Below are 27,659 nucleotides of genomic sequence, written 5' to 3'. Positions count from 1 at the left end.
TGCATATTTTATCTTTAGTATCTCACTGGTTTTAGTTGCAGTTTGGGATGTGTGTAGACTTGCAAGGACATTTTATGGACGTTAGACCTTCAGTCTAATAATCTAAACCATGCCAGTCTTAAAACATAAAAATCCATATTTTTTCATATCTCAAAGTTTAAGAATCCAATAAAGATGAATTTAAAGTTAACCAACTACTTTTACATTTAACTGAACTGAGATCTCCAGAAGATGATTCATCTGATTTGGAGATGTTCTTGCAGGTTAACCTCAGTAGGCAGCGTTAGTGTGTTATCAACACTGTTTTGGTCACAAATCTAAAACACAGCACCATAAGAGCTGCTATAAAGAAAATTAACTCCATCCCCGCCAGACCTAGTGCAGATGTCTAACGTAAGTCAGATGAATTACATCTGTAAAGTGCTTATTTTTCTCCATTGACTGTGGAGAGAAATGGAGTCTTCTCGGGGATCCTAGAATTACTAGCTGAAATTGAGACTTTTTTTTCCAAGACTGTAGTTGAGATGAAACCCAGTATTTGTAACTTACTGACCTTAAAAATATAGCTAAAACCATCAATGTTTAGTGTGCGGGTATCAAAAATGCATGTGCATACATCCCTCTCTCCATTGTTTGACAATGGGCTAGTCCTTTACTTGGGAAAAATTAGGAGAATGTTCTTTTTGAGGATGAAGTTCACACCTCAATTTGTGTCTTTTCTCCGTTTGTGTGTCTTAAAGTTGTACTACAAGTGATAGTGCCTGAGCAAACACTTGCAGTGCATGTTCCTGACGTGTCAGTCTTCTGATAACTCATTTTCAAGTCATTAAAAGAAGACTGTATTGTAAAATGGACAGTCTGCAATAGAGTTACGTTGATTTGAGGATAAAATTCTCAAACAACTTCTGACAATTTTCCCCCTTTATTTCAATGATAATTTTATTTAAAACGCTGGGTAGTGTAAGGACCAGAAAGTATAGCAGTCAGTACAACACAGAGCAAATTTATAGCACATCCAGTGTTGGACTCTTTCAGCTGGTATCAGCCACTGGATGGTCAAGCAGTCATGATAAAGGTGTTTGCATTGTCAGTCAAGGAGTGGAAGCACAGGCTGTCTTCTTCCCTGTGTTTTCCATGTGAAATTCTCTGCTGTGATTATATGCCAGCTCTTGTCAAACGACTGGCCCTAGACCCAGTTGTTCTTTATGTACCGTTTTCAAGTAATATAGTAAAGAAGCAATCTCCTCGATTTGTTAATTTGTACATTGCTTGAAGCCTAGTTCTTTTCCATCTGCTCTGCAATCTGCTGCTGTTATTACATTATGAGAGAAGCCAACCAAATCCTGAGACCAGCTCCTGAGTTGTCATACCACATCTTCTTTCCATTTCTTCCCAAAGGTACCTAGATCATTGTTTCTTAACAACTCCAACAGTTTCTATATCTCAGTCTGGTTTTACAGACTGCAGGAAGACTGATATATGCCAGTCATCTTCAACAGATACAAAACCAAACATACATAACAGAAAGATATTTCCTGTTCTTTTGCACCTGTAAGTAGCTTTAAAGAATAACTTTTTCTCATATGAGAGTTTCCTAATTCATTTTAATTTATCGACAGAGCATTGGCTATGTGTATGCAGACTGTAGAACTTGGATAATGTTTTAGAACAAACCATTTGCAGAGGAAGTGCTTCAGAAGGTTCTTATTAACAGGTTGGACTCGATGATCTCAGAGGTCCTTTCCAACCTTAACGATTCTATGATTCTATGATTCTATTTAGGGCTCATTTGTGGCTGTATCAAATTGTAGTATCCATTCTCCATCTGAATAAACTCTTGTTTTTTTGGGCTGAATTATTGTTGCCAGCATGGTTCTTTGAAAAGCCTAGTAAGGCTGACGTGTTAATGTTACTATTTTCAGTCTTCATAAGACCCCTGTGCAGTTATTTGTGCCACTGCATACTGAGGTTCCAGGCTGGTATATGCTCTCAATTCCTTGAACACTCTGCAGTTTTAGTCTCCTTTTATCTGCACACACCCTAACACAGCAAAGCATCAGTAAGCAGCTATAAGCACTAAAATAACAGTACAGAAAGCTTGGACCTATTCCTTTTGTTTGAAATTAAGATTTTAACTGAGTGCTTTTCAAGGAAGGAAGCATCTCTGTGTTTTTCCTCTTGCAGCAAGACTTGCTCTACAATGCTGAGATTCTAGACAGTTGAATCTTTACAAAAGGAGCAGCAACATAGAGCTGAACCTAAACACTTTTCCTAAAAACATTTGAGGATTGTGACCACATCCGTTCCATTCTGGGCTCTTCCTTTCTTCCTTTTCAAATCTTGTACTTGAAATGTATTTCTGCATTTCTGTGTATACTCATCTTGTCATTTCCCTTCCATCAACTTTATCAGACCAGTTTCCCAGTTCTTCTACCCTTCTTCTTTCTTTTAAATATTTTTTAATATTCTACTTCCCCTGTTGCATATGATTTTCTCTGGTTTTGGCTGATTGATGGTCTCCCTATGGCCCTTGTGAAATTCAGCATTCAATAACTCGGCATGCCGAGGCATCCCAGCACCCACTGGTGGAATCCACAGAGCAGGTGTGACAGCCATTAGTGTTCATGAAGAAGCAACTGAGCAGAGATTCTCCGAGGGCCTTTGCTGCACTTTATTTAGGCTTTGCCTATATATGTCACAAAGATCCTATAGGAAACAGAGTTTATATTTTAATTTAACTTTACTCTTAACATTTTGACTTGTTCTGTCTCTCAATGTTAAAAAAATTAACTCGTATTCTGCATAAGCAATATATGCCAGTGTGTATGGTTAACTTTTGTACTATTTATATTAATATAAGATACTTACTTTTGTCTTATTTTGTGGAGGATATTTAACAAATACTAAACTAGGCAATGATGTGGAGTTAAAAATGAAGTGCTGTCTTCCTTCTTCAAACTGTTCAGGGTAATGTATAGCAGCATATACTTTATTTTATTGAACTCTAATGACAGGATAGGAAGAGGAAAATCTTGGTTGTTTACATAGAAGTATTCAGTGCCAAAGCCTTGGCTGCTTTAGCACTGTGTTGAATGGATGAGGTCTTGGCATAATTGAAAGAGGCCACTTGAACTAGAAATCCAGAGTAGTCAATTGTAAAGTGCACTCATTCCCTAGTGCCCTTTTAAATTTTGTTCAGATGTTTAAGTAATGTTAGCTTTGCTTTTGATAAAGGATTTAGGTTTAAATAAATAAGTTTAAATAAATGTAACTTAAAATAAACAATCTTTAAGCATAAATAAGGCCTTGAATGATCTGATCTAATGCCAGTTAGCCCTGTTTAGCATGAGGGGCTGGACAAGTTCATCCCTTGAGTTTCCTTCCAACCTAATTTTTTCCTGTGATTTTACCTGCTTTATTTAATTATTACTAATTGCTTATTTGATGGATCTGTCAATAACCTAACGCATAAGAAATACGTAAGAAAACATGAGAAGTTTCTTGTGAAACAATAATATTTGAATAGAAAATGGAAAATTGGTAAATCAATTTTGATACTATTTAGATGTAATTAAGCCTTAAATTACCTTACTGTTGAAAGAGAAACGTTTTCATATCTGTAGTTAAACTTTGAATCCTCTAAAGGAATATCTGACCTTATTCTGTATTGTAGTTTGAGGTAGAAATATTTTTTTCTGAAAGAAAAAACTTGCACAATAAATGCTGATCCAAAGTGATTTGGACATGAAACATTTTTTCAGTCTCCCAAGATTTTTTGCAGATTAGAAGGATTTCCTGTCCCAAAATGAGCAAAAGAAATTGAAATAATGAAAGTGCTTATGATATGCAGAATTGGAAAGAAAGCTGGAATGATCATAGAAACCGGTTAAAAAAAATCAAGCGAAATATTTCTAAGTATAAATAACTCATTTTTTAAATCAAACCACAAGAATATTTTCAATTTGAGAACCGGCAAGTTTTTTGCATTTTGTAAATATGTTCATATTTTCAGATTTTTAATTTTTTTCCCCCAGTCTATTAAAAGCAATATGTTCCTTCAAGTGACTGCAGACTCTGCATGACCTACCATTTTATAATAATAGTAAAATACTGACCATTTTTTACTCCTGGTAACTTTTAAGAAAGAGACAGAGGTACCATCAGCACTGACAGTACAAGCACACAAGCCAAATCGAATATCTTCATATCTTATGTAAAAGGTAATGTGAATGGATTTGAAATTGTCATTTAAAGCCTGTGTGTCAGGGAAATCACCTTCTAGCCTATAAAGGATGCCTTCCATGCTTCAGATACTCTGACATGCCTCTGCAGCAAAACTCTGGAAACAAAAATGTCAAAATTAAAACTTACCACACTGTACTGCTGTAGTAAAAAAAAATATCATTTTAGCCTATTTAGCAGCAATTACACTCCTCCACCACATATTTACATACTTTGATGCAAATTTTAAGGTGAGTCAGTCTCCACTGCTTTCAAAATGAGCATCCATATGCAGGCTGCATTCATCTGTATTTCCAATTACTTCTCAAATTCAAACTTCATCTAAGAGGTTCAAATACTGGTCCAACATTTGCTGTGGTGAAGCATCTCACCTTGTTCCAGTCACAAATATATAGGCTCCTGCAATGTTTTCCAGTGTTCAGTAAAACACTAGAAGTCCCCTGGTCCATGCTGAAAGGACAGTCCTTCGGCCACTTGTCATTCAGCTGCAGGCTATCAGTGGTTCCTGAAAATAAAATGCTGAAAGAAGGCACATGGTCCTTGCTTCACCCGATCACTATGGCAGACCCTTGAAACTTGAACTAATATTAGTCTTTATAAAGCCTTAAAACATAGTCCTTAAATAAGGGAAAAAATCTACTTTGTTTATAATAAATTTTTAAAAATGTAAACTTGTAAGAAATTTTCACAATTTTATTTTACATTATGGGCTTACAATTTTTTTCAGAGCCAGCTCAAATTCTTTTCAGTTATGATTGCTGAGAATCTATCAGCAGAGATTCTGTGCTGACATTTCTTTGTTCCCTCAGTTCCAATTCATTAACTTACGACATGTTGTTTGTAGTTTCCTGACATCGCATTATTTTAATTTATGTAAAAAAATCTGTTTATCAATGGTTCACAGAAGTTTAATAAGTTAAAGAATTATTAATATGTAAAGTTGCATTATCTGCTAATACTTACAAGTTTCTACTAGAATTTGCTAAAATACATTTCTGCTTTCCCTTTCCCAGTTGGGCCACTACTTACAAGCAGAGTCCATTCAGTGTTTTGTACCAACTGCAAATTGTTCTAATTTCCCCTTTATGAATGGCAGTAATACTGCAGTTACTAGTTTATTCAGCATTATACTAATGCATTTAAACTTCTCTGCCATCTCTGAAACTCAAATGGATAGAAACTATGAAGTTTTTGCTGGAATTCACAGAAGTTTTAAATGTTATCAAAGTACTTGGTCAAAGTGGTAAAGTTCCAACTACATCATTTAATTTTGTTTATATTCTGGCAATGATATGAGCAGTTCTCTCTTTTTTTTAAAAAAAGTGAACTGCCAGTTCAGAGAATATTGCTGCACATCTGTCCTTATCTCTTCTTAGCTGTACTGAAATGTCAACACTGGGAATGGATGTGTGTAAGCCGTGTCGCATTCTGAAGAGTGCAGCCAGTGCAGCATCATTCAAAGCCAGTATCTCACCAAGTTTAAAAACAAAGCAAGTATTTATTTAAAAGAAAATGTTTTACTGCATCTCTCTCTTGCTAAATTACTAACCTAACTTAACCTTCCCAAATGCCTTGCCTGTTAAAGTCCTTAGTTCCTGTTAATGTTATCAAATTTGTTAATGTTATTTTCAAATTTTAGTAGCTATTTTTTAAATGTCACTCACCAAACTATCTGTATTTTAAGATAAGCAAACCTACAACATTTAACAAAATGTTAAATGTAAACCCTCCCAAAAAAAAACCAGTTTACAACATTTTAGAAATTCTGAGCATACATTTTTCTTCAATCTACATGTGTATCATTTAGCTTGCTGTTTAGCAACTTGTTGAAAATCAGCACTCCTTATGCTTCTCAGGATGCGTACGGCAAGGGCTGAGACTGCAAACTTGTATGTCTGCAGAGTGTGTTACAGTATGATGAGTCAAGATCTTCTTTAAACCCTCAAAATGGGTATGCCGAAGGCCACTTCTCCTATTTGTGTTCCTGGGCACCTGTGCTAGCATTTGGGACCTTTTTACTGTAAAACTATTTCGATATCATAATATATAGGCAAATGGAGTGAATCAAAGAAGGCATGTAATGTACCAGCATGTACTACAGTCTTGTGGATCAGTTGCAGAATTTTGCTAGCCTATTAAATGAGATGCTAACTGTTCTCTTAACTTGCCACGGTTCTCTTAACGTGTTTGATTGTCCACTAAAACAATTTTCAATAAACAATTCACTTAGCAGTAAGTAAATATCTGAATCCTCCCCTGTAGTATCAAATAGGCATGTAAGGAGGCAACCTTTTATTTCATTGCTTCAGAAAAAAACAGCTTATGCAGTGGTTATAGGGTTTAAGTGGAAGCATGAACAGCTACATATAAACAGCGGCAGTGCTTGTCCCTGTGTGAGTGCGTGGTGAGGGCTGGTAAGACTGTGCTATGGATATTTAGGTGAGCATTCATCTGTTTGCACAACAGCATTAGAAGTGTTTCAGACAACCTGGCCTTGGCTGAGCAGTGTAACCTCTATTTGCTGCAGAAAGATACTAAATGCACTCTGCAGCCTTTGTTTTTCTTTTGTCTGACTAAACAGAATATACATGTGATGATACACTTTGCACAGGAGCAGCAAAAAATCATGGAAAATTTGGAAAAGATATCTCATGGCTATAATAAATTTGAAAAATCAATTTGTTGAATTCTTTTGCAGGCACATTTTATGTTTTTTCCCAGACTATCCTCTCCATAGGAAGTGCTTTGTAGTGGAGTCTGTAGGGGTCGTACAGCATTTTCATGAAAGCACTTACATAATGACGGAGAAAGTTGCTCATCTGAGAGGGGAGAAATCTGGCTTCAACTCCCAACTCAGCCACTGGTTGTCTCTGATTTTATTTATGTCATTTAAGGTTTGATATAAAAAAATGTAGGTGTAGCAAATCCTGTAATTTAAACTTGCTGGGAGTATGTGCCAGCACTCACCAAAGTTTACTTTTAGCCCAAGGAGGCTTCATTCCTCCCATAGTGGAGGTCCTTAACACTTCTGAATTTGCAGATCCCTAAGATTTTCCCAGTAGAGATGCAGACTCTCACATCCCCTGGCAGTAGCTCTGCCGTTATGAGTTACCTTTTGCAAATCCTTTAGAAGTAAGCTGTTGGCCCTTAGTGACGCCATATGTGAAAATCATCTAAATTAACGTCCTGCTCTGAATTGCTGTCAAATCCATTGGTTATGGAGACAGCCTAGGAAGACTAGCGTTGTTAGGCAGAAGTTAATCTGTATGAATACCACCTGGTCCCTAAAGAGAAGTCCAGACTCTATTGGGCATCAAGTATTTGAGGGTTGTTGGCATAGGATCCACAAAAAGCCACACAGGGAACAAGAAACTCCTACAATTTGCAATAAAGAATCTATATTAAGGACAGGAATATATTTTAAATCCTGTCCCAACTTGCTTGAAGCACCTTAGTTAGGACGGTACTTGTGATCTAATCCAAACCGCTATCCTGACCAGTGGCATCCATTCCACTTCTCTGAAAGTGGAAGAAAGGGAATGTCTGTCTTATATCTGAAAGACGATACTTGTACAAGACATGGAATATACAGCTTCAGTTACCCCTCGCCTGAAGGAGGCTGAAACACACATTTCTCATCCTCTTGGAGAATGCCACATACAAAAAACCTACTGTCCTAACAGGAGTTGGTCATCACGTTTTCTTATTGAGAGTGGCAGTGAGACGCAATTCTCTAACTTCAAAAAGCGTTGAACCAGTGTCCCTTGGAATAGCCACTGGATCTCACGTGTTCCCCACCATTTAAGTTACGTGCATACACCTCTTCTACATTAACAGACAGAAGTGCAATTGCTGCATTTTTCAATGGGCCTTGTCTTATAGGCAAGCTTGCAAAACACTTCACATATGGAGCTCCGCAGGCAAACCAAGTGGAGAAATAACCACTTTATGGATATCAATCAATATAGGATGTGAGCTAGAAGCCAAATGGCTTATTCCTGTGGAGAGTGAGCAGCTCCTGTACATGCCCAGCAGCAGAACTTTAAATGGCTTGGGAGCTTTAAAAGCCAAGTCCCCAGAGTATGTTAGGCAGCCCTCAGGCCTGTAGACCGATGAGCAGAGGTTTTCAGAATCACAGTTCTGTTGCCTGTTTTAAAAAAAACGTGTACAAATAAGTTACCAACCAGCAATGCTCAGTTACAGCGTCAGTCCATCAGTCTCAGGTGTTCTGCACTGTGCCAGGGATCTGTCTCACTTTGGTCAAGCTGGTTTTGCACCCTGGTTTTGTTGTGCCTTGGAGATGAGCCTGCTGAGCCTCTTGTGGCTGTTACCTCTTTGACGTCTTGTCAAACAAAATCCCTGGTTCAGTGCCTTTTAAATCTCTTTGTTCTGATGTTGTAGAAAAAGTTTCATCTGTACCTCTACAGTGTGCACTGGGGATGGTTAGGGACCGTATGTCTAGCTGTTCTGCTCTCTGTACTGTTTGTAGGTAGCTATGCATTATGCCATTCTCATTATGATATGCCAGTTTATAGGACAGCAGGTCTTGTCTCTGTGCATCTTCCAGTTCCCTATGGCTCTGACTTCAGTTCCTCGCAGTAGAGGGATAGCTTTTCAGCTGAGCAAAGTGCTACCACGTGTCTCATTTACCATTCTGTCATTTTAGAGTGACAAATACGGATCAGGAACTATATCTGCAGCCTTTTATGAATGTTTTCAGTTGCTCTGACACTCTTTGCCTCTGCTAAATGAAGAGTAATGGAAGCTTGTGGTGCGACATCTACACACATACTTCTTTGCAGCCTGTGTCAACTCCCGTGCTGTCACTTGTTGGCCATTGTCAAGGCATTTCATTTTGTCAGGTGCACCAAGGAAGATGAGTTCCATAGAGACAATCAGCTATTTAGGGGGAATGCAAGGTAATAAAACTACCTCAGAAAAGCACATATCAGACTGAAGAACATGTACAGACTTTTTATCACTCAACATAAAAGATATCTAGGTCTCCCCTCCTTTTCGAAGAGCCTTAAGTTACCACTCTCTGTGGGTGCAGTTCTTGTAGACCCTAGAACATGCCCTGTGTGCTATGTGCCAGCCCAGTGCCTTAGATACTCCAGAGTGTATAAAGAACCAGCTGAAGTGTAGTTAAGATGCATCAAGGTCACTAAAATGGTATTAAAAGGCTATTAAAACCTCTCCAAAGTGTCTATGCTCTCACTGCAGTCCATGGAGACCTAGGCAGCATGGCTGTAGGCAGCACCTTATGATGGGGTTTTTTGCACTGTTTCAGATCTGTGTCTCAAGTCTGTTGTCTTTTGGTTCCTCTGTTTTGTCCTATTCTGTCAAAATTGTGGTCTGCTCTCCATAGGCTTTGGCCTGCAAAGAGCAATTTCCCTGTCTTTGCAGCTTCCAGTGTTACTGTCAAAGGCTAACAGTGGGTTGTCCCAAATCCCAATTGCAAACTTGTCCTTTATCTATAACATTCACAAGCATTGGCTCCTCAGCCTTTAATTATTTACACTTATCCTGTCCGTTTCTGAAGAGCTTTTTACTCTCTTATGAGCTTTAACTGCTGTGTTTTTCCACTCAGTGTTTTCTTAGATTGTGCTATTCATGCAATATGAATGTACCTTGCTACAGAATACAAGTATGGCAAAGCAAACTGAAGCCTTTTGACAAGCTATAGAAAATCCGGGCTGACCATGACAGTTAACTGGAACCCAACAGCTATTAACCCTCCTGCAAGGTACAGACATGGGTCCTAGCCAGGAAGCAGAGTAACCTATTGTCCTGGTTTTGGCTGGGATGGAGTTGATTTTCTTCCTAGTAGCTGGTATGGTGCTGTGGTTTAGGTTGAGGATGAGAATAATGTTGATAACACACTGATGTTTTAGTTGTTGCTCAGTAGTGTTTATACCAGTCAAGGACTTTTCAGCTTCCCATGCGCTGCCAGGTGCACAAGAAGCTGGGAGGGGGCACAGCCAGGACAGCTGACCCCGACTGGCCACAGGGCTATGCCATACCGTATGGCGTCATGCTCAGTATATAAACTGGGGGAGTTGGCCGGTGGGCAGAGATTGCTGCTTGCGGACGGGTTGGGCATTGGTCAGCGGGTGGTGAGCAATTGCATTGTGCATCACTCGTTTTCCGTATTCTTTTATCGTTATTATTATTATTGCTGTTGCTGTTATTATTATTATTATTATTATTATTATTTCCTTCCTCTGCTGTTCTGTTAAACTGTCTTTATTTCAACCCACAGATTTTACTTTTTTTTTCTGATTCTCTCCCCCATCCCATCAGGGGTGGGGGGGAAGGGGAGCGAGCAGATGTGTGGTGCTTAGTTGCTGTCTGGGGTGAAACCATGATACCAATTAATAAAAACTGCTCTAATCACTAGCTAAAGCTAGAAAAAAGTGGGGATTTTTCCACAATAGAATTAATTTTACTTTTGTTACTGTTAAAATATATATCCTGGTAACATCATCAGGCAAGCATGTTTTTTTTTGAAAATGTCAACTACTCTCATTTATATTTAAACTAAAACCTGAAAATTAAAAATGGAGGGTTTTTTTCATTTTTAGCAGCCAAAAATCAATATTTTAAAAAAGTCAATTTCTCTTTGTGTTTTAAAATGAAAATAATACTACAGAGAGCATAAAAGACACAGGATGTAATGCTAATAGTTAATAAAATCGTTAATAAAATAGCAGTATATTTCATTACTATTTCTAATAAGATAATGACAGTGCTAAAAATATTTTCCCTGTTCCATAAAAAGTTGTAGCTGTATTTTAATCAGTAAATGGACTTAAAATATGCATAGATTATGTTCTTAAGAGTGTCTTTATAATAATATGCTATTTTAACTCTACCTGAAGGTCTGTCAATTTGCATATTTAACTTAGGCATTAATTATAGACTCCAATGCACAATTTATGCTAGGCTTCTTGGATGCTTTCATGTTTCAAATGTTCATGTTTCACATTACAAAAAGGACGGTTAGAATGATCTGGTGCTTTCAAGGCCTTTCTATGTATTTAAGTATTGTATCCAGCTCATCTGACCTTATTATAAGCTTTCAGGTACTTTTAAGATTCGTAAAAACAAGTGACTACATGGAGAACTTCAATTTCCATTAAAAAATAGCTTATGTCTGGTTTGATATCTCTTCGACTTGTTAATACCTACAGTCAGTGACCAGTGACCTCTCAGCCTTTTTGGATAACCCATCTTGTGTACATCAGCCTGCCACGGGTGGCTGTGGCAGGCCCACTATACGCGGTGGGGCTATAGGAGTGGCCTGTTTTTCAGGATTGTTGTGCAAGTGTTCATTTAGTTTCTGTACACCTGTAATCATGTATAATGCATAGGAGAAATGGGAGTAAAAAAGGTGAGAGCTGTGGCGTTTTTGTATGTGTTTCACACTGATGAGAAAGATAAAGATATGGTTTGCTTTTGGGGGCCAGTCCTTGCAACTGATGTTTATTGTCATGCCTTCTTTTTTAATGAGACACCTTCTTAAGGAACGCAGACTTGATAATTTTTCGCCTTCACAGATGCTACAAGAACGACATACCCAAGATGCAGGAAAAAAGGGAATTCCAAATGTTTCCCAGTTATAAACAGACTGGGAGACTATATCTGGGAGGGGTGCGCTTGCCTGTTCTCACAGTCTTCCCTAGGTATCTGCTGTTGCCCTCTCTTGGAGACAGGGCGTTAGAACAGGGAGACTTTAGGCCGACTCATAGTAGCTGTTCTTGTGTTCTTACATCCTTATTTACAACACGGTGAGTTTAGAATATTGATGATCTCATTAACTACATGAAACGTTATTAAAAATAGCTTGGGAAAAAAAAGGTGTTGTTTTTTTTTTTTATTCCAGCAGAAAATCTGAGCCAGCATTTATGTGCTGTTCAACAGATGAAAAAAAAAAAAAAGGATGGTATTTTTGTTAGTGATATATTAGCTGTAAAGTCATGAAATGTGTATAATGAAAAGAGCCGTTAGGGTATGCCATTTTACATGTGTGATGAAACTCTTCAATGGCATTAATATTTCTACTCTAGGACATATTAACTTGTACCTAAGAAGTGATGCAGTGCTGTGCATGGATTTGTGCTAGCAAGATCCTCTATCGTGATCAAATATTTAGATTTTAATAGGACTGCCCCATAAAGTGGGATCAGCTTGCACTGATCCAGTTGCAGGGATATGGTCCGTTAGCTCCCAGACGTTAAAACATTTTGGTATATAATAATGGTAAGATTTGAATAATAGATAATGCAATGTTCAAGGAAGTTGTTACATGCAACTGGGTCAGTTGTGCTCACCCTTAAATAGGCATAACATTATATAAGCAATGTTTACAGCTATCTTGAAAACACAGATACCACTTGGGAAGTTAAAATATAATTGCTATCATTATTCAATGTGTTAGCTTCTGAGGAGAATCATCTCTTCTTAAACGCTATAAAAGTCTTTTAGCAAAGGATATAAGTATATTAAAAGCCATGATTTTTTCCCAAAGGTTTTAATCCTGCACAAGTAACTTTACCTTCTTATTTGTCTTTATAGCATCTTGATCAACTTGAAAGTAGAGGTCAAATTATTGTGTGAGGTTTTAAATCCCATCATCTGTTGCATTATTTAAGCAGAATGGAAATGCTTCTTTTGGATTTAAGTAAAATATATCTATGAAAATATATTGTATAAATCAAGAAACAGCGGCTTCTCACTGAAATTTGGCAAAGCTTGGTTGCACTGTTGTGTTAAAAAAACGTGGTTGTATAACTGGTAGAGTGAAAAGTCAAGTGCCTCAATTATCTTTTTAAAGAGAACTTAAATATATTCATTTTTCTTCATAAAAATGTTGCAAAGTCACCAATTCTGAGAATGTTGCAGTTCCATTTGTACAAAGGAAGAGGTAAAAAGTGTAAAATAGTTTATATTTCCAGAAGCTTTACATAATCCTAAAGCCTTTGCCTATCATTATTTTAGCACCTTCAAAAGAGACATGGGCTGTAAAATCAGATTCACATTTCCATTTCTAATTGGAATTGGCCCATCCTGGTTCAGTTCTATGTCAAGACTCAGATCTAGCAGAAAAAGTGATTATGAAAGAAATGGGAAATCTTTCACAGCTAATAATAAATTTTGTCACTAAAGCAAGTTCTTTGTAACAGCATTAAGCAAACGTGTATCGCTTACAGTCTGTGTTCTTGTTTCCACAGTGCATACATTATAACAGACTTCATGGGCATCAGGAATGAAAATTTTATGAAGGTAGCTGCAGTTGGGACCTGGATGGGAGATTTTGTCACAGCATGGATGGTAAGAAACGTAATATTACATTTTAAAAGAAAAGGAATATGTTTGTTGATTTCAAGGTAAAGAGGAGAAGAGAAGAAAGAAAACTCAATTTCTTGAAGTATTCAAGTATTTCAACCCAGACAAGTAGAAAGTTAACAAAGGCAAAGTAGCATAATGGCAGGGTATTTAATTAGCTGGGAGTCCAGAAGAGTTTCAGTTAAAATGTATCAGAACAATATTTCATTTCTTCTGCTGTGAGTGGGAATTTTGCCATTGACTTCTGTGAGGACAGCACGGTGGCCCTTCTTTGCTGTGAAATAACATCATGGCTTGCTATCTGGTGAAACAGTGAGTAACAGCTACAGATAAACAAGTCTAATGAAAAGGATTAAAAAAGAAGAAAAATTCACTGAAAGATGTGACAAAGAGCAATGGAGATGAGAGAAAGAAAACAAACCAGTTACATCTCAGAATTTGAAGGTAGCCTGTTTGATGTGAAACCATCAGATTAAGTTTGTCTCTAATTTAGGATTTAGAAGAATAAAGTTTTTACTTGGATTATAACTGTTCTAAAGGTTCTCTCCTGAAATACGGGCAACCCAAAGATCAGCTTAGTGAAAGCGAACCAGAAAATGACAGCTAACTGGGAACAAAATAAAGCAGGTGCACGTGTTTTTATTATTCAGGAAAAGCATTTCTTAAACACAAGGTGATAATAAGTAAATTCCTTTTTTCTTTTTTAATTTTAGTAAGATTAGGTTTTTATGATTAGTGTGGGTAAGAATTTTTAACAATTATGACCGTGACATTCATTTCAATTGGGGAAATAAGTCCATGATTTCTAAGCTTGCAGAATTGGTTTTAATTAATCTAAAGTTTTGTTTTCTAATGGTTCATTGATACCTCTGTTTGTTTACGCAAAAGAATCAATGTAATTTTAGAGGAATCCATTAACACAGGGAACATTGCCTGTTTGTCACCTAGCACATAAACACGGATGGAAAAGATCTCAGCACTGTATGTAACCAGTGACTGCAATAATCTCTGACATAAGCAAAGAAACAAGCCAAGGTGGATAAATTTTAGGACTGTGGTATGTGTTAGGAGAAAGCACTATAGGAATAGTTTCAAGCAGGAATGACTGTAAGATGCTAAGACTATAGTCTGTAAAACTGTAGGAGTAGTCTTAGAAGGGTCATCCGACTTTCTGTCAATTTGTCTTCTGTCCTCCATATATTTGGAACATACTGTACAACAGACAGAAGAAAAAAAAAAAAGATCAAGGATTTTTTCAGCATGTTTTCAGTATGTGTCAGTGGTTTGTCCAAGACAAATTGTGCTCTGTGAAATGGTGGCCATGAGAAGCAAGTACGGAGCAAATCGTCTGTACATACATTACAGTAAGGACATTGCAGAATTGGTACATTGCCTGATGTTGACAATTAATGTGAATTTGTTGTGAATCAGTAATAAAATTGATGGCTATTTCTGAATACCTTTAGCTTGACCCCTTTTTTTTTTAATGGGCTTCCACAGCTTTATCCCACTATGGAAGGACAGATGATGCATAAGCTAAGCTGAATTGAAAGGGGTCATGTTCATCATACATATGTGACTTAGAGCTCCAGTCATAGATTACATACAAGTTGCACTACATTAGATAATGTTCAGTTTTTTTCAGTCCCTCTTTTCTCATTTCTTTGAAAAAACCTGTTACATGCAGCACTATATAAAGCATGGAAGTGGCTGGATTCAAGAGGCATGAGAATCCTGATCCTTTTCTGTGTACTCAAAGCCCTCTCAGGTCTTTTCAGCAACAGAGGCATAATTGGATTGTGCCACAGCAGATTCCAGTGGTGGATGGAGTTATCACTGAAGAATGGGAGACAGACTGGGAGAGACTGCAGAGGCAGTTTGGAAAGGGGAGGCTGTTTGTAAACTAGACTGGTTCTGTTAGCTTTCAGGAAAAGCAGAGGGCATGGCTTTTGATTGCACGAGGAGAATTAAGAGGTGCGGTGATTGGTGTTTAGATCTTCAGAGCAAAAGAGACTAGTGAGATTGCTTCTGCAGTGCAAATCTCTAGGCAAAGTGTATGAATCAGTCAATGGAAATCACATTGTTTAAGGGCAGCTAAGCCTAGGGATATCAGAAAAAGCTACGATGTCAGGTAGAGAGGTATTAGTAACAGAGGAGAGAGGACGTGTATATTGGTGCATGTGCATGTACATTGGTGCAAACCTCCCACACAGCCTAATTTTAGCAATCTTATTCTATATGAACAGAAATTATAATGTTGTTTATAATATTTGAATTTGCTTGACTTTCTGCATGTCAAGCCCATCATGGAATTGATATCAAAGTGACATGAGTCTTCTGTGGGATTATTATGTTTTATGAAGTTCTCCAATCTTGTTTGGAAACAAGAAATTAAAAACAAACCTGTAAAGGAACCTTTGCACATCTTCCCATTTACAGCAGTGCTTGTATTTTCTAATGTTTAAGAAGTTTTTGTAAAGAAGCCACCCATCCTTAGACTACAAAGGAGAAGATGAAAAAGCAGATGTAGCCTTCACTTCAGTGTATTTGAACCATACTGGAATTAAGATCTTATTCCATATTTAACTGGAAACTTTGGAAATAATCAGGAATAAAGCAGAACAGATGGGATTCCATTTTAAAAATTAATGATCAATAAACAGTAATATTGCCCTAGTACAGCGAGAAGAGGCTTATTAAATCAGGAAAGTGATTGAAATGGGAAAATATGTTTTGGATTACTGTTTGTTTTGGATTTAGAAAGCAGAAGTGAGCCTTCCCCCTCAACACTTTGTAGCTCACTGACTAGTTTGGTGACAGAGTCTGATTCAATTCCTAATAAAATCAGCAATATTCTTTCCATTGTGTGTAATGAGAATGGGGCCATGCTATGGGTGCACAGGAGCTTCTCCTTTGTACCTTTGGACAGGAACTTCTGCTACCAATAATCATCTTTGCTGAAATCTGTAGTAAGTGTTAGATGTTCTAAATAAGTCTGTGAAGAAGGGAATGGGTTCAGTACACTAACCGTCTCTCTGCACTTTTTCCTTTTTGTAGCCAGGGAAGTATATTCTGCACCTGCTTTGACACGCTCTCCTGCTCTCATAAAATGTGCATTCTGTTCTCATGGAGAGTGCTTTTGAGGCAGACACCACAGGATTTGGCACCGTAGGATAGCTTTGAAAAAAAGGTTGGATACCACCCAGACAAGCCTATAAACTAGCAATTATGGCCACCTTCTGGGAGAGTGTGAGCAGGCTGAGGAAGGAGCTGATTCCAGGGCAGAATCTCTGATGATTAGAGTTGGGTGGCCTCCTGACCCTCTCTGTAAAAGTGAGTAACCTGCTGCAGCTGTGTTTTTGTGAGGGATGCACTCCTGAGCATGTGTGGTATGGCATGCTCAGAGTATACCTACAGGAGTGGATGGCACTGAACATTGACACAGAGGGCAGAGTACAACCAGAGCCTCCTCTGTTCTTTACAGCCTCCTGGTGAGGTGGAACAGCCTGCTCTTCTCCTTCTTTCCAGGCACTGTCGGCTTTTAGATTGTCAAAACTGTTGTTCTCCACTTTGAGTGATGGCTCTTTGGGCTGTCCAAAGATTAAATATTGGCCCTGCACTCTGAATGATACTCATACCACATTGAGAGATTTGCTTACCAACTGCCATTGCTATTTACATTAAAGACATATCCCTGCCTACAAGCCCTACATATGTGTAAAAGAGTCTAAACAGTAAAAGTTTGTTATATCTTCGTTAAGACCTTGCTTGCTAGGATTATCAGAAGCTGAAGCAGTCAACTTCAGCCAGAGGCTGGCACTAATCTCTATGAGTGTATCAGGGGCTGATCTTCTTGACAAGGGATCCTATTCCCATTTACCTTCCTTCTGAAAGGTAATTTAATTGAGATTCTCTTTTCCCTTGTTAATTGCTAGAGGGAACTGAGAATGTTTGAGAGATCACTGAGCAGCAGAGACTGCTGGCTCACATCATCAGAAACAATGACAAATTCAAGGGATGGTTTAGTTTATTATTCATCAAACTAGTATTTACCAAATCTGTACCAGCATGTTCCAGCTTCTCTTACCAGGAGAAGCCAAGACTTCTCTCAGCGCTGTGCTTTAGCACAGTACTTTGCACAATGTCTTATAGTGTAAGCTGAGTCATTGTCATAATTCCTGGCTGTTCTTTCTGACACCTTCATTTGACTTCAGTTTGACTCTTCCCTCGCTTGGGACCATGAAGACTCCCAGGACCATTTCTGTCTTTCATCATCCTAGCAGAGGAATTAGTAGGAAGTTAGGAAGAAGTACTTCCAGCTTAGTGTGGATGGAAGGGTGATAGGTCACCACTTGTTCCACTGACCCATTATCCAGGACTGACATAGACACGTGCTATCCATTTGGATGGATGGATATGGAGGTAGAGACCTTCTACCTAAGAATTCTTGTCAGGACATAGTATTGAGATTTCAAAAAGTTATTATTGAGTGATGAATCCACACCTACCTTTCCTCATTAGTGGAACTGGATAATGACCCCCATATACATAAGTTGCCTGAGCTTCTGTGAAGTTTCTCAGGCAAAAGAACCACATCATTAGGTGATCATGCCTACACATCACAACATATAACTTGTGGTGGAATGCGTCTCCCCTTGATAAAGCTTACCTGTTCTTCTGCGAGAAGGATTTTCTGTTCTCTGAGATTTTCAGTGCTAGCTGAAAAAGCTCTAGGAAATGTACTTATCTGTCCAAACGGACCAGGTTTTCAGTCTTACAATTCCAGAGGACAAATCTCACACCATTATGTGTTTTGGCTTTGCTAGTTGTGAAAGAAATAGATTTTGTTCAGTTCTTTTCATTCACATTTCTCTATTAGGCATTTTTTATCTTCATCCTCTGGTGAAGGAGGCTTCTGTATTTTCCCATTTTATGAGACTAACATGTCTTACATGGCTGGTCACAGTGTAGCTAGTAGAGGGGCCTGTGACTGGTTCATAAAGAACAGTCTAGAGAGCTGAAGCCTGTCCACGTGGTCCTTGATGCTATTAACATCAATAGCTGACAGGTTTAAGTGAATGGTTACTGCCAAGCAAGCACACAGTAAATCTGTAGACTCCTAAACCAGAACTTCTTTCTGTCATGTGCACCATGTTAGAACTCAGGGTACATCTGTAAGAACATAACAGTTGTACCCGGTCAGACCAAAAATCCATCCAACCTAGTATCCTGCCTCAAGCTGTGGCTATGAGCAGAAGCCTACCAGGAGAGTAAGAACAAGTCAATCATATATGGTAGTGTTCTCTAATACTCCTTCCAACTGATGTTTTGTGTATATAATAACTCTTGATGGATGTTGCTTCCCTGTTCTTGCCCTGTCTCACCTTTAGCCCAAGTACTTTTTTTAGCATCCACAGAATTGTTTGGCAACAAGTTCCAGAGGTCACTGTATAAGGAATCACCTCCTTTTGTTTGTTTTAACTTGTTTCCTACTAACCTAATTTGATGCCTTTATTTTTTTACTGAAGAGACAACAAACACTTCATCCCTGTATGCTTTCTCCCTAATGTTTATGATTTTAGTAGACGTACATCATAGTTATGCTAATTTATCCCTTCTTCAGGCTGATGAACTCTAGCCTAGTAAGTTGTTTCTCATACACAAGCTGTTCCATGTATTTGATTATCTTTATTGCCATTCTTTACAATTTCTCCAGTTTTGCTATGTCCTTCTTCATAGGGAGCTCACAACTGCCCACAGTATTCAAGGTGTGAATGAACTATGGGTTTTACAGTGATATAATGAAATTCCCTGGTTTTCTATTCTTTTCCTAATAGTTCTTAACATTCGTGGCGGGGAGGTGTTGACAATATGGGGCACTAAGACCATGTTTTCATGGTACTATATTATTATAACCTCAAGATCTTGCTCCTGAACTGTAATGGTCAGCTGAGGGCCAATCGTTTCACAAATGATCCTAGAATTGTTTTGCCCCCTGTGCATCACTTTGCATTCATCTACAAAGAATTTCATCTGCTGTTTTATTGCCTAGGGACTTACTTCCATAAGGACCTTTCTCAGTTCTTCACAGTCAGCAAGCCATCATCCTTATTACTGTGCATAACTTAATATCATTATAAAGTCTTCTCACCTCACTGCTCACCCATTTTACCAGGTTGCTTAGGAATATGATGAACGACTGCATCCCCTGCACAAATCCCTGTGGAACTCTGCTAATGACCTCCCTCCATTGCAAGAGCTGTCTGGCTAACCTACTTACCTTCTGTTCCCTGTCTTTTAACCAGTTATTTATCAACATAAAGACCTTCCCTAAAGCTCAGACTGTTGGGTTTCCATAGAAGCCTTTGATGAGGGATTTTTCAAAAGCCCTTTAGAAAATTCAGGTTAGGTTATTTCAACCACATCTCCTTTATCCATGTGCTTTGTTGACCTCATTCAGTAATCCTGTTCTGAAATAACCCTATTCCTGATATTTACAGAGCCAGCCATTTAGGACTCCTTTCACAGCCTCAGTGCTTCCTGCTGCCATTAAAGAGGTATTCAGGCAATGTTGGGTGGCCCTGAAAGTGCTGTTCGCATGAAAGACAAAAAGTCCCAGCTCAGGAGCTATGAATGCGTGGAACAGTATGGAGCCATCTTCATGTGGCTTATCAGTGAAAGACAGTGAGCTTATTTCCTAGCAGTTAAACTTTGTATGTTCATTTTACCTCATTTTCATTAATTTTCTCTGTCCTTTTCCCTCAACACCCCTTTGTCTTATGGCCTGGGCACCACTTTGCAGGTGAAAAAAATTAAGATGGGAATATTTTGTTTTGTATATTCTTGCACATAGCAGAAGGATCAACAGAGCCTGAACATGGCTGTCAATGTTATCCTGAAGACAAAAACATCTCTGCTTGTGGTAAGACATATATTCTGAATATGTGCATGGATTACATGTTTCAGAGAACATCGACCATAGATACGTAACCTCTCTTTCCTGAAAACTTACATAGTCTATGGATCTTGTAGGCTGAACAGGGAGGGTCTTAACAAGTTTTTGTTATTTTCATAGTTAGGTTGAATTTTTGAATCATAATTTTGGACACAGGAACCTCCATCTGCTAAAGTCGTTAGTTGAATCTGGGCCCTTCTTGACCTTCTTGCTGAGAAACACGTTTTTTTTCCTTCCCTGCTGTACAGGCAGTGGACACAATCTAATTGCTGTAGTTTGGGATAGAAGTGTTCAACTGCCCCAAACGTATACTTGCTTAGTTCTTCATCTTGACCTTGTAAATGCTGGTGTGGGCTTTAGAAATTTGAAACATAATGGTCTAATATACTGTACAGTGTAGGGTGAAGTAATGTAGAACATGCATTACACTTTAATAAATCCATCACTTAATGTTATATTCTGGTAGATACCTGGTACCTGTAGATTATGCTCTGTCTGCTTTCTTCTTTATTCATTTTTGTAATAAGAATAGATGTTTACTTATTGCCATTAAAACATCTTTGATAGCTTGCAAGCTATTGACAAGAGTTTTAACTGTATTTGGAGATATTTACTTTTGACTGTTGCCATTGTGATCCTGAAAAACACCATTTATTTGTAGAATAGGAGAACAAGCTTTTGAATGATTTTGAAGTGCTTCCCTTGTGTCCATTAAGAGAGAAGATTATTCTTGTCCTCATTTGCTCTGAGACATAACTATCTATGTCGACGTCCTAGAGGAATGAAGGATTCATTGCCACTGTGCAGAAACTAGGTTGATGTACCTCTTTATTTTTATTTCATCTCATAATGTGTATGAGTTGTTAGGGTGTGTTCAAACAAAGTGAGCAACCTTGATGCTGCAAATACTATCATGTTGCTGAAAATAGCAGGCACACTAAACTATTGCAGTGCAAATAGATAGCAAATAAAATACTAATGTGACTAAAAAGACATCTTCCTTAGTACAGGGAAGGACACCAGTATAAAAAATACGCTGAAAGAAAACGTAACATCATCATTAAAAATAATAAAGTTTCTGGGATTTTGTATGCAACTTTTTAAATAAAAGAATAGCCACAAATGTTCACTCTTAAATTTATGTGAGTCTTAAAAAGCAATTTTTCTGTCCAGGAAATTCTGTTCAGCAAAGCATAGTATATTGTTTTATTTGCAAGCAGTGAAGAATCCACCATTTTGATGCACATTCCAAGGTAGTTTGGAGAGTCAGGAGTCTTGAATGACTGACACCTTTTCTAACTCATGCCTCTGTCAAGGATTAGACATGACAATTCAGATTATGATCAGTGTCAATCTTCTTGATTGTTTCTATTCCACTGACATATCAAATGACAAAATAAAACTGTAATTGAATTTGCAGTGGCGTCTGAAATACTGTACAACTAACAACTCTGCTGTACTTCAGTAGTGGCAATGAAATTCAACTATGAAGCCTGAAGTGCAGGGAGCAAAGTGGATGACAAATGTTACTAAACTCACTTTCCAGGACTGCACAGGAATGTGACTAATAACATCATTGGTGGCAACATGTTTCTTTCCATTCAGAGAAGCAGGCACAAAATGCCAGTTGCCTTTTTGTTCGTCTGTGTTGCTTGTTTCATTTTTCTTTCCTCTCCTTAACGGCCAGTCCAGTAGCAGAGTCATTCTGTAGCTAGTGGTTCTATCTCCAGGTGATAACTCACATGTAAATTCATCGACACAATGACTGTTCATACATCCAGTCATATGAGACCTGCTAATTTTGTATTTTCAGTTTTGTAGGGCATGAATGTGCTCACATCCTGCTCTGCTTCATGGCTAGTACTTACTACATAGGGTGGAGTGTGCCTGGTGTCATCTGAGTTCATCCAATCATCCCATCAAGTCAGATTGCACTATTATTTATTCATTGATTGATGGTGTGGCCATCTGTTCATATGCTCTAGATTATAATTATCTGCCTTTTCAAACTTGATCGTTTTTTGTATTCCCCTGTTACCTTGTCATTTGAATTCTGACCAGGCATTGCCAGAGGTGTTACTTCATCCCTGTCTGTTTCCCAGCTGGTGAGTTCCTTCACCTCATCGTCACAGCAGGTATCTTTGTTGATAACAATTTTCTGGGCTTTAAAACATGCGCTTGGTATATCTAGGAGTAAAAGCCTTAGGATTTTCTTCTGAAGAAGGCCACAGCCAGCTCTACCTCAGAGCTCAAGAGTAAGAATTGGAAGCCCAAATTTGGGCCCCAAAATTTATCCTAGAGTTTCTCTAAAGCAGCCGCTGACAGCTTTCTATGACAAGCAAAAATAGTTCTAGGATCTCTTTCAAATAGGTGGGAAATTTTCCCCACTGTTTTTCTTTTAAGGACTGTGAACTCATACATACATTTTTGTGACCTTGAACGCACATTTCTGTGCTGTCTGGATCCCTATCTCAAAAAGTAATGTCAGACCTTCTGCTTCTGGTCCAGGCAGTGTGGTTGATGATGAATGGTCTTACCACAAGAACAGAGCTGTTTCATGCTGGCTAGAGAGATTCTGTTCAGAAAAGCAGCCCAGGTTCTCAGCTCTGTTCTCAGTCAGGTTCTTCAGCCCCTTTTCAGATCTCAGTCCTGATGATGTGGGGTTTTCTACTGGAACCAAAAGTCTGCAGATGGTCAGTCAAGGTTCCCCTAGTAGCAATCTTGACCCAATAATCTTTAGTGGGTGAGCAATGAGTTTCTTCTACCCTACTGTGCTTAGTGCTCTGGTGGAACTAATTAGAATGCTCTCCATTGGAAGGATCTGGTTTTCAGGGTGACTTGAACTGGGTGCTGAAGTCTCCTGTGAGCTGAGTGTTTCAGCCTTGTGACTTGTTCACTGCTGCAACTTTCGATGGAAGTATCTTTCTTGGATACTTCTTCAGCAAAGTACATGAGATACCAGTATATGTGGATGTTTCTCTTCTCCAGTAGGAGTATTCTTCCCGGTTATGATACCTCTACAAAACAATCTTAAATTCTTTGCACTTTCAGTTTCCAAATTCTACCACAGTCAAAGAAATTAACATGCTTGTTATTCCTCCCTTCATCTCCTATCTTTGGGATGAGCCATCAAGATAGATGTCTCTCTTTTAAGTTGACAACACCAGAAATCCCCACAATGTTTTTGAAGAGTTGACAAATCCAAAAAGTTAGACCCTGCTTGCTGAGACTGACCGTGGTAACTGATCTGATGACAGCAAGCTGCCTCTTACAAGATTACTGTGGAGCTTCTTTCCATCATTGGAGCACATTTCAATTACAGCTCAAGCTACATTCCAGCTGGAAATTGTCTCCAGTCCTAGCACTGGCCAAATGCCCATGAAGAGCTATCATTATTCTTCCATAAAGCTATATGCCATATGCAGGTGCCCATAATTGATGTGGTAGTTAATTGTGTAGTCTCACTGTTTCTGTATGTGCTACTTTACTGCCCAGCCTCAACCACAGCCCAAGTAAACAAACCACGGAGGGTAAAAAGAGATCTGATAACCGGAGATCTTTAAGATGCATGGGCTTTGTATTCATTCATTTTCCACATTTATTCTTACCTCTCCTAGAACTGTTTCATCTAGTGTTTGCGGATGATGTAGATGTTATTTAAACAATACCTATTTTTGATGTCCTGCAGGCAACGAGAAAGTAAACGGAGCTGTACTGAGCAGCAGCGTGCCCCTTCAGAAGCATTTGCTCTTTTGCGCTGCCATGCTCATGTAGCAATGGTATAAGTTCACATATGAACTGAATATTTTGAATAGTCACGTGGCTGGTTATTAACCTGTTTTTACTCTTTAGAAGCTGCAGTTGTTTATATAAAACCAACACTTAGTCTGACAAGATTTACTTGTTCTAAAAAGGACTTAATAGAAGGCCAGAAATGATAGTAAGTAAGGAGGATTGTAGTTATCCTCCAGAAATGGAAATAATTTTCCATTAGTTTCCTGGAAAAGAGGAAGAGATACATTTTTAGCATTAGTTTTCTAATTAGCCTAATTTAAAGACAACATATACATGTTGTCTGTATGCATGCTGTTCTTCCATAGTTCTGGGTGCAGGGTCATGGAACAAATCCAAGTACACTGTTCAAATGAATTCAAGTATTCGGTATTAGAAAATGCCACTCATTCATCCCATTTATTGTCCTGCATCCTGCACTGGTCAGCGTGAGATGCTCACAGTGAAAGTTAATGCGGTGCCGTCACAGCCTGTCTGGGAGGGTGAAGAAGACAGGAGGTAAAAGAGGGTGGAGAGGTACATTTTCCATGAAGCCTTCAACAACTAGAGCCACAGCTACTGTCAATGGAGGCCACTGCAGAGCTTGTTTGCTCCAGCTGCCTAGCTGAGCTTTTCATGATCAAAGCAAGGAAAAAGTTTCCTCCTGGGAAGGGACAGAGGCAAAAAGTAAATCGGGTAGGAACAAGGTGTATTTGTTTTTCACTGGGGTGAAGTAAGTGAGGCAGAATGGAGGAGGCTCAGAAGGTGCAGGAAAGTGAAACAGATGTTTACTGTGTAGATGCTACAGGTTTTGTATTGAATGCCCTGACACACACTGCATTCCTCCTGAGAATTTGGAACTCTGTCTGACTGGAAAAGTGAAGTGAAGTGTCTTTTCTTTTTTGATTACATTTATTGTGTGATTTTCTGATATTATAAAATTGAAACCAGTGCTATCTCTTGTGAGGACTTCTGAGTTAACTCTTAGTGCATGATAAGATTCTGTGTTAGTGCATTGTAGCTGATACCACTATTAAAACACAGAAGGCCTATTTCTTACTTAATTGTCATAGTGCTCCCTTATACCCTCCAAAAACCCTTAAAAACTAAATAATGGAAAAAGTAGATTCATCAGGCAGGTGAGAATTCTGCAAAAGTGGTGAAAAAATCCACGGTACCTTGCCCGGGTAGCCTGTATGGGCACAGCATGCCTCACTGATTTCACTAGCCAGTGATGGTTTAGTGATGGCTTTTTCTGTGTTGTACGTGTGCCTGTGTGTAGGGCGTAAGGAACTGGGCTATTCCAGACAGAGGGCGAATGCGAGCTAGAAAGCCAAGAACCATCCACCTAGACAATGGTATAGTGGTGTGCTTAGAAGTTGACTGTCTTCTGACTGTGATGAACATGAAACTGAGGCCCAATACTTGCTTCCTTTTTATCTCAGACTTATCTGTGCATTTTATTCTGACAATAAAGTTTCTTTTAATTCCAGAACAGTGATGACATCTGTTCTGAAATCTCTAGTGTTCTGAGATGCTTTAAAAATGCATGAAGGATCATGTCAAATATTAACAGGAGCTATTCTGTTCTCCAAATGTTGTAGGTGAAAGATATGGCTACATCTTTTTCGAAAGACAAGGTGTAAGGGAGAAGATATGTTTTCCTGCAACTCAAATCTTGTCCAGTTGATTTGTTTTGTAGCTTCAATTAGCCATACAGTTATAAACCAGTGAGACTCGGGGTCCTATATTTTCTTTTCCTCTTTATCATGCTCTCCTTTACTTTTTTTCATGTAGAATTGTATTTGCTTCTCAATGGTATTTATGCAGCAGATCTTTGATATACCCTGGTTACATGTATTTAGAAACTCAAGTCAGAGAACCATATAAATTAAAGTAACTATGCAGCAATTCTGCCTTCTGACATGATGTACTCCTTAGAAATGGTGTGAATGAGTGGGTGTCAGAAGTGCTGCAGAAGTGGGACTCTAGAAATAACATGTTCTTACTGAAGATCTTTGAGTACAGATGGCAAATGTGTAAACTGTTGGAGTCTTTAAGATGGACACTTCCCCTCTGGAACAGTCTGGTTCTGTATGAGATTGCAAGCACAAACCTTTTTCACTGACTGGCAGAAGAAAAGAATTTTCTTGCTGGAAATGAAACTGAAGCCATTAGCTCAATAAATCTGCCAAGATGTGCAGTGAGAAGCTCTATAATGGAATGGGAAGAGGTTGTTTGATAAGTATTATAGAAGAATATTGAACTGACCATGCAAATTCAGCTGAAGATCTTTAGTGGATTAAATATATGGTGAAATAAGACCTTCTGTATCTACAGGGAGAGATTAGCAGCAGATGGCAGTGGTACACAGCAAAGCATTTCTTTGATTCTGAATTCCTTCGGGGTCTGTAGGATGAACTATTAGAAACTCTGTAAAAGGAAAAGAGGAAATAAGGATGTTTTATTATGAAAAAGCATATCACAGCACTCTTTCCTAACAAAATTATGTATAAAATCCGTACTGCTTTACAAGGGAGAGCGTGGTTGAAACTGGTAAACTAAGAAGAGACTATTGCTGATCTTAAACTACATTATTTTGAGGGATGGGTGTTCGGCTGAGAAACTTTATTATGATGTTGGAAGAAGCTGCAGATGCATCTGGTGTCTGTTTCCCTTCTGTATAGACTTATGTCTTCTCTTTTTACGCTTTTCATTTCACATTCCCTAGAGTGTAATCATCGTAACTGAAATCAATGATAAATTCCTATTGTCTGGATTTCACGTCTGATGCTGTTTTGTAGAGAAAATATATTTAGACTATGGTCAGAAAGAAATGGTTTAAATGTCCAGGTTACCAGAATACCATTCATTTTGTGTTGAATTATGCCTAAAAATAAAAGAAGCTTATTCTCACAACAGCTACAGTACCTGAAAAATAGTATCCCGTGTTGCCATAGATCAACTCAACCCACACATTCTGAAGATCAATATAATATATCAGAAGAGCAATTAAGCAAGTGCTTGTGTAAATACAGTGCAGAATTAATTTTCCCATGTGGTACTGCATAATATATGAATTTGTTGTAATATGCTGTGAGAAGTCTTCTCTTAATCCACCCTGCTAAGAACCCTGCATCAAATTGAGTGAGAATTCCTGACTTATAAGTGAAATCACTAACTCCACCCTGTATGTACGGAAGATGACAGTAAAACTGAGCCTAAAATGGAGAAATCTTAGGAACTGTCAAACTTAGACTTATGATACTCTAGCCAGAAGGTCAGTTTTTCAATATCCATACTTGTGATTGTACTCAAGAAACACTGAAAATTCAACACATTC

The 27,659-nt window shown here is 38.4% G+C and overlaps 1 protein-coding gene across 1 annotated transcript in view; it reads left to right on the top strand.

Moving 5' to 3' along the window:
* TMEM117 (transmembrane protein 117) overlaps nucleotides 1–27,659 on the top strand; it is a 221,393-nt gene that overhangs the window by 83,452 nt on the left and 110,282 nt on the right. The window contains exon 4 of the mRNA XM_082308399.1: nucleotides 13,476–13,575. Within this exon, the coding sequence (XP_082164525.1) occupies nucleotides 13,476–13,575 (100 nt within the window). The remainder of the gene's footprint in view (nucleotides 1–13,475; nucleotides 13,576–27,659) is intronic.

Source organism: Platalea leucorodia (genome assembly GCF_965183815.1).
Source record: "Platalea leucorodia genome assembly, chromosome: 4".
Lineage (NCBI taxonomy): Eukaryota > Metazoa > Chordata > Aves > Pelecaniformes > Threskiornithidae > Platalea > Platalea leucorodia.
This window is presented reverse-complemented; position numbering and strand designations above follow the sequence as displayed.